The sequence below is a fragment of the Chrysochloris asiatica genome, unplaced genomic scaffold (genome assembly GCF_000296735.1).
Source record: "Chrysochloris asiatica unplaced genomic scaffold, ChrAsi1.0 scaffold00268, whole genome shotgun sequence".
In the NCBI taxonomy this organism is placed as follows: domain Eukaryota; kingdom Metazoa; phylum Chordata; class Mammalia; order Afrosoricida; family Chrysochloridae; genus Chrysochloris; species Chrysochloris asiatica.
Window position 1 is genome coordinate 2,432,556 of NW_006408786.1, and position 8,332 is coordinate 2,440,887.

At 46.6% G+C, this 8,332-nt stretch overlaps 1 protein-coding gene across 1 annotated transcript in view; it reads left to right on the forward strand.

Moving 5' to 3' along the window:
• The first annotated feature begins 670 nt into the window (after positions 1-670).
• Positions 671-8,332, forward strand: part of TECR (trans-2,3-enoyl-CoA reductase) — a 26,227-nt gene continuing 18,565 nt past the window's right edge. The window contains exon 1 of the mRNA XM_006874322.1: positions 671-817. Within this exon, the coding sequence (XP_006874384.1) occupies positions 671-817 (147 nt within the window). The remainder of the gene's footprint in view (positions 818-8,332) is intronic.

Here is an 8,332-nt window from a genome sequence, read left to right on the forward strand (position 1 = left end):
CCTAGAATGAGACAGGGAAGGCTTTTCACCGTCCCTTCCCCATTTCTCCTTTCCTTCTATTCTATTCATGTCAGATGGGGCCCCTCGATTTAGAGGCAGAGCTCTGCAGGCGCCTCAGCCCACTCGCCGATTTCACAGCCCTCTCCCACTGCTCCCTGGACCCCCAGGTGCCGCCCACCTCCGGATTCAGCCCGCCGCGCTGACTGCCATGTGGACGCTGCTTTCCCTGTCACTCAATTTCTTGCTCCCGCCCCGCGCTTTGCTGTAACTGTCGCTTCCCTTGGTTTCCACAGAGACGCCGATGAGGGGCGGGGTCAAGCGGGGCGCGGGGCTGAGGGCCCTCTTTTGATTGGTGAGCGACCAAACCTCTCTTACCTGCCACACCGGCTTTTGTTCCGCCCCCTCAGTGGAGCCTGCACGATGATTGGTCAGTTACGTGGCGCGAGCGGCTAGTCCACTCTCAGACTGGTTCCTGGGGCGGGGACGAAAGTGGGTGCCCCGAGTGCTTATTGGCCGGAGTGGCAGTGAGGGGCGGGGCGAACACGGAACTGCGGTTAGTCAGGCGCCGCGGTCGCGAGCGCATGAAGTGTGCAGTGCTGTGTCGCGCGCAGGTAGGAGGGAGCAGCAGCAGTAGCAGCAGCAGCAATAGCCACCACCGTGTGAAGGAATCATGAAGCACTATGAGGTAAGGAACAAGGCCACGGAACTTGGGCTGTTACTGATCACCACGGGACCCCCTTGTCATTTTATTCTCCAAGCCTGGGGAAGAGCCGAACGGCGCAGGCGCAATGGGCGCACGCTGCTCCTGGGGCCACTCGTAAGTCTCAGTACGCATGTGCGACAGAAGTATTTATGATTTTGCAACCAAGGCTCCTTTGGGGGTTTTGGTTTATTGGGTCTTTGTAGGGCCTGGGAAGCGTGTAGATTTTTTGCAGTTACTCCAAGAGGGCCTGGTTGCAGTCTTTGGCGGAGGAGGAGGACCCTTGCTCTTGATCAAATCTTGCACCACGCCGCTGCCCTGGTCTTAGGTAGGGGCTTTGCAGTCATCTCTCCCTTGCATGACCTTTGGACCCCTTCCCTCGCACGGGACGTCCTGGAGAAGCTTAGGCAGTGAGGGAGGTGCAGCAAAACTGAACTTGCTTTTTGATAATCTAAGAGATTATTTTAGTCAAGCCCTGTGTTCTTAGCCAAGCCCTGTGTTCCACTGAGAAGTCTCACGCCCACGGCTACTTTTGAATTCCAATTCTTTTAACTCCAAACTTGGAGCTCTTCTTCCTTTAGAACACAGTCTCCTGATCCACTGATGCACCTAGTCCATAATAGAATATAAACAATTTTAAGTAACTGTCGTTTAATATTAAATTAACTTATTAATAAGCTTTTATATTTTTTGTATATAACATAATCATTTATCAGGCGCTTACTCATGTGTTGAGTGTGATTCTGTTACCTCTGTTTCCTTTCGTATCATCACCATCGTTGCCATTTTTATAGATGAAGAAATAAATAGTCTTAGAGATGTCGAGTGACATGCTCAAGGGTCCCCAGCTAGTAATTGCAGAACAGAGGAATTCAGGAAATCGAGAGCCCAAGTTCCTAGCCACTATGTAGCGTAGTGATTACGAATCGGGCTGCAAACCTTAAGGTCAGTGGTTCGAAACTACCAGTCGCTCCGCGGGAGAAAGATGAGGCTTTCTACTCCCGTAAGGATTTACACCCTCGGAAACCCTGTACAGGGTCGCTATGGGTCGGAACCGACTCGACGGCACTTAACAACAACAACAACAATGCCTTGTCTGGTGTGGTGCTGTAAGATAAGCACTGGATTGCTTGCCCTCATGGTTGGCAGATCAAACCCACCAGCTACTTCTTGTTAACCCAGTGGGAACTGACTTGACAGTATTTAACAACAGCATGCCTTGCCAACCTTTAAATGAAAATTAGATGGGGTGGTTTCTTAGATTTAATTACAAGTTGAATGTTGCTACCTCTCCCTGCCCCCTTTATTACTATTACTGATTACCCAGAATCCTTTAACCCAGAAATCCTCAAATATTTTTGACATAGTATCTACATTGAGGAAGTAGGATTAAATCAAAGAACCCTTTATGCCTCCTTGAACTTTATGATTCTAGAATAAAGTTTTAATGTACTTTTCCCACTTGTTGCTGTTATATGCCATGGAGAAGTGACACTTAAACCATGGAGCAAAAGCTAAGTGTAGTTTGAAAGATTCAGGGTGGAGATACACATGGAATTTTGCAAAATGATGTTAGTTTAGCTCTGCTAGTCAGCAAACCAATTAAATTAGACCCCTGAGGACACTTTGAGGGGTACACATTAGTTCATAGATACTGGATACTGCCTGGTGCCAATAACTAGGATTGGGGTACATGCTCATTTTATTTAAACCTTTTCTCCACCCCCAATAGAAGGGAGTTTCAAGTCCACTGTTTAGAGTGACCTTGGAAAGAAAACAAAGTGTTAGTGGTAAGCTGTGTTCTTTTTGTTACCATTTTCTAACATTGGCTGGAGTGAGGGAGACCCCACTGAGCAATTTATAGCCACCCTATAACAGGGAAGTAGAGTGACCTAAAAGTCTTTGTCGCAGATGAAGAAAAAGCAGCATGCTTTTATTCACATCTGAGGCGGCTTCCGAAAGTTCCAGGAAAAATGGAGTTGAAAGATGATGACATTTTTCCATGAATTTTTGGAAGCCCCCTTGTAAAACAAATCTTTCAGAAAAGATGTCAGTTATCCACATCAAGGAATCCATTTTCTGTTTGGGACTAAATCAGCTCCACCTCCTACCAGTCCCTAGCCCGTTGAGACGTAAGACTAGCCTCATGGACTTAGACTCACAGTGCCCAAGTGTGTCAGAAAGTTTAGGCTAGTCCTTAGGGTTTCAGTGACTGAGTTTTCAGAAATTGGTCACTAGCCCTTTTTCAACGCCCTCAAAAGACTTTTTTTTTTCACCTCAGGGGAGACCATGGCAATTTTGAAGTCCAGTTTACAAGTGAGAGAGTGATGCTCAGGGAGTTGTGGACATGTTTAGTGTCCCTGGCCAGTGAGTTAGTGTTGGGTTGAGGGCTGATGTCATGTAGCAGGTGGACAGATTGGTTGCTGTTTCAATAACAGTTCCCTCTCGCTGCCAGTCTCAACTCTGTAGCCTGGGAGGAAAAAGTGCCCTGCCTCAGTGACAGACACGGCCAGAGTGGTCACCCTTGGACCTTGGCTGAAGGTCTGAGCAGATTTTAGGATTGACTCAGGTCAGGACAAGGTTGATCAGAGGACAGTTTAGTATTCTGTAGAGACACTTGCTCTTGTTAGGTGCCATCGAGTTGGTTCCGACTCCGCGACATTATGCACAAAAGGATGAAACATTGCCTGGACCTGTGCCAGCCCCACAAGTCTTGCACCGACACTAGCAGGAGACTTTTTTTTTAATTGCTGTTTTTGCCACTTCTGATGAGGCTCAAAGATCTCAGTAGCAACAGGAAAAACAGCTACTGCATCTTGTAAATTCTCTGGCAGTAATTGAGGGCTGCCCGCCTCCTTGAGTTCAGCTCACTGCCCACTCTCTTCCTCCCTCTTAGCAGCCTTGTACCCTGAGGTGAGGCCAGGGTTGCTCTGTAGGTACCCATCTTCCAAATTATCCTAGGTTAAGTTAGTACCTTGAATTAGGCAAGTTTTTTCTTTCAGTTGTCTTTATACAATAAGGATAAGTCAAAAATAATCCACGCTCGGGTTATATTAAAACGCCTGTCCGTGTCCATGGGTGATGATAACATTGAGCGTGCACTTGAAATGATTCTGTAGAATAGATGAGTGACAGTGGGTTATGTGGCACATCGTTTGCAAATCAGCCATGGTTTTGCCTATGAAATAATCCACGACAGACTTGGGTTTCGAAAAGTTTGTGCGAGATGAGTCCCAGAACAGCTCACGGAAGATCATAAACAGAAGTGTCTGGACATCTGCAAATGAAATTTGGATGCCACTTATAGGAAGGTAAAAGTCTCTTTTAAAAAACTGTTACTGGTGACCAGACATGGATTCATCACTGTGAGCCTGAGAGTAAGCAACATCCTCAATTCCTGACCAAGAAAAAGTTCAAAAGTCAACCATCAGCTGGAAAATTGATGCTTAACAATGTTCTGGGATTAACAATGTTCCAGTATTGGAACACTATCCGGAAGAAGTTTAAAGAATCAACAATGCTCATTACTGTGAGATACTCACTGAAGAGCTGGAGCCTAAACACTGGATTCAATGCAGAGGACTGCTATCCAAGGGTGTTGTAATCTTGCATGACAATGCGTAGCCACATACTTCTGCCCACGCTGTTGGCACGCTGAGAAAACTTTGTTTTGAGATAGTGAAGCATCCACCCTATAGTCCTGATCTTATTCCATCGGACTTTCAACTGTTTGGTCCCCTGAAAGCAGCCCTTCAAGGATGAAGATTCACTTCTGGTGAAGAAGTGAAGACAGTGGTGCATTCATGGCTCACAGCTCAGCCTGAAACATTTTTAAATAAGGGAATTCAAAAGCAAGGAGATTTTATGTTGAGAAATGATGTATTTGTCTTTTTTTTGAAAGTTGATTAAATTAAGTCCAGAGTGTGAATAATTTTTGATTCATCCTTGTAGTAATAAATATGGGAACATTCTGGAGGTAGAGTTCTAGTTCAGAGGCAGTATGGAGCCACAAAACTAGGTTAAAAAACAAGCAAAAAACATTGCCATTGGGTCGATTCCGAACCTATAGGATAGAAGAGAATTCTCTAAGGTTTCAGAGACTGTAAATTTTTAAGGAAGCAGACAAACTCATCTTTCTTTCTCTGAGCAACTGATAGACTTGAACCCCTAATCTTGCAATTAGCAGCCCAGTGTGTAACCCACTACACTACCAGGGTTCCTTACAAAACTAGGTTGCTGCTGTATGTACTTCAGTTGTTTCGGACTCATAGTGACCCTATGCCCAATAGAACACAACACTGACTGGTCCTGTATCATCCTCACAATTGTAACCCGTGAACTCATTTGCTGCTGCCACAGAGTCACTCCATCTGGTTGGGGGTCTTCCTTTTTTTATTGACCTTCCACTTTACCAGGTCCTTCCGCAGGAACTGGTCCCTTCTGATAGTGTGTCCGAAGTGTAAGAGGCGAAGCCTCATCATCCTTGTCTCCAAGGAGCATTCTGTCTGTACTTCCAACACAGATCTGTTTGTTCTTCTGGCAGTCCATGGTACTTTGAATATTCTCCTCCAACACCCTAACTCAAATGCATCAATTCTTGGTTGTTGTTGTTCAGTGCCTTAGAGTCAGTTCCGACTCATAGTGACCCTGTATAGGGTTTCCGAGGAGCAACTGGTGAGTTTGAACTGCTGACCTTGTAGTTGCAGCCAATCTTGCAATCCAGTGCTTTATCCCACAGTGCCACAGGAGAAAGTAAGATAGGTAATGGTGAAATGGTGATGTAGGTGTGTAGGCTTTGGAATCACACAAGCCCGAGGCTGAATCCTGGCTCTGCCATTACGAAATTGTCGTATGACCCAGTGCAAGTTGCCTAATGTCTCTCAGCCTCCTGATGGATGCTCCTTGGAACTTAACCAATTTAATTGTGAAAGCAAAGATCAATGTTAAGGAACATGTTTTATCTCCTTTTCACGAAGATGCCACTGAAAAGTGAGGTTGGAAGCCCCTGCCCCTCCCCAAACTGAAGCCAAAGCAAAGGCGTTGAAGGCCAAGAAGGCAGTCCCCCAGGAAAGAAGATCTGCACGTCACCTACCTTCTGGCGACCCAAGACACTGAGGCTCTGAAGGCAGCCCAAATATCCTGGCAAGAGCGCCTCCAGGAGAAACCAGCTTAAACACGATGTCATCATCAAGTTCCCTCTGACTACTGAGTCAGCCATGAAGAAGATCGAAGATAACAACATGCTTGCTTGTGTTCACTGTGGAGGTCAAGGTCAACAAGCTCCGGTTCCAACAGGCTGTGCAGAAGCTCTTGGACACTGACGTAGCCAAGGTCAACCCCGTGATCAGGCCTGATGGAGAGAAGAAGGCATATGTTCGACTAGCTCCTGATTAGGATGCTGACGAATTCTAGATGTAATTTTTTTCAATACAGACCCTCCCTCCCCCCAAACAAAAAAACACTGATGAAGTTGCTAGGTCCCTGGCTAGCACCTGGTTTGTGGTTTGCGTTTAACTGATACACTAAAGATTGGAGTTTTGAACTCACCTATTGGCACTGTGGAAGAAAGCCCCTGGCAATCTGCTTCTGTAAATATTTTAGCCAGGTCTACTAGGTAACACGTGGAAGAGACTCCATGGCAGTGTTGGGTTTGGTTTTTGGCTTTGAAATTACTAGGTAATAATGCCAAAGGTTACGCACAAAAGGGTTGGTGCTCATGGAACTCTGGGTCATTCTCTTGAACTGTTGTACACAATTCCACGATAAGAGTTTGATTTATCCAACCTTTTAATAAATCTTCAAACAGCAGGTTGAGTGGCAAAAAGTAATACGCTGCAAAAGTTCTGTAATTTAGAACCAGGGTATCAAGTCAGACGTTTACATACTATGTATGAATGTTGTTGCTGTTAGGTGCTGTGGAGTTGGTTCCAATTCTCAGCCACCCTGTATAGCGTTTCCAAGAAGCGGCATGTGGGTTTGAACCTTTGACTTTGAGGTTAGCAATTCATGGGATCCATACGTAGTATATAAGATAAGTTGTAATAAGAGGTCAGAGGAGCCCTTACCCCAAGAGGGAGAGGGAAGAGAGAGAAGAGAAGCTTCTTATTTTTAAAAAATGTGTGTGTAAATAAGAAGTGTTGCTGTTAAGTTGTCAAGTACTGTGGAGTCCGTTGTAACTACAGTGACCCTGTAAAACCTGGAAGGTGGCGTCATCTCTGTCAAGTTCTGTTTTCTGTCTGAACTTGAGTGTCTTAGAAGTAGCTGAGGTATATACCTGGGGTTTCCCGGGCGTTGAGCGCAGGGCCGATTTCTTGCTCTCCTGGAGCTGTGCATGGTCCACTGGGCTAGTTTGCTGGCAGGGGCTGTGTTCTCAGGTGGGGGCCTGTGTGATGTGTGCTCTTCATCCTCTTTCCCTTCTGCATCAGGCCTCCTGAAAATGCCTTGGGGATTGATTCTTGCCTTTACAGACAGGTTGGGACCCTGGTTGTGAGTCTGTCTTCTTAAGCTAATTTTTGTTGTTGTGAAGTGTTGTTGAGTCGGTTCTGACTCATAGCAACCCTGTAGAGGGTTTCCAAGGAGTGACTTGTGAGCTTGTAGCACCAACATTGTGGTTCAGACTGACTTTGCAGTCCAGCACATGAACCGGCAGTACCATACCAGGACTCCTCTAGGGTTTCCAAGGGTATAGAAGCAGACTGCCTCAGATTTCTCACACCGAGTGGTTGGGGGGTTGAAACTACCTACTGTTGGGTTAGCAGAGGAACGCTTCACCACCCTGCCATCAGGGCTCCAAAATAACAGTGACAGCTAACCCACACATCCTCAGAGTTGGGCATTCTTTTTGCCCCCATTTTGTGGATCAAGTCAGGGAATGTGCCCCAGCTCACATCCTTTGGAGGTGTGTCAGATTCCATGCCATCCAGGTGAGTGGAAGCGCCTGAGCCACAATAGTGACAAGGATGATGGTGCCCTGGGGGTTAGCCAGGATTGAGTCCCATGAGTACCTGGGTAATGAGCTGCTGTTGTTGTTGCAATGTTGCTGTGAAGTGCCATTGGGTCGGTTCTGACCCATAGCAACCCTGTAGAGGGTTTCCAAGGAGTGACTTGTGAGCTTGAACCACCAGCCTTGACGTTCATACCGACTTTGCAATCCAGTGCATTAACCCACAGTGCCCCACCAGGACTCCTACTTTACAGATAAGAAAACTGAGGCTCAGAGAACGTTGTCCAAGGTCACAGAGCTTGGACATTGTTGGGCTGAGCCTTGGCCCGGCTGTCTCTTCACTTCAGATTCCGTCTGAGCAGATCACCTCCCTGCTGAGACTGCCCAGAGGGTGGGGTGGCAGGCAGGTGGGTCAGTGCTGGCTATTGGCGAAGGGGAGTCCCTTCATCTGGAAGCTTTGGAGACAAGAACTTGATTTGGATTGGCAAGCCATCTGAAGGGGGAACTTTAAGGGCCTTATCTATGTTAGGGCATCTCTGACTGAGAGTGTATGGGGATGGTAGGCTTTTCCATACCCTGCATCAAGGAGGTGGTGGTGATTGTTAGGTTCTGTCGAGTAAATTCCTTCCCACAGTGATCTTGTGTACCGTAGATCGAATCACTGTCTGGTCCTGTACCAAACTCACAAT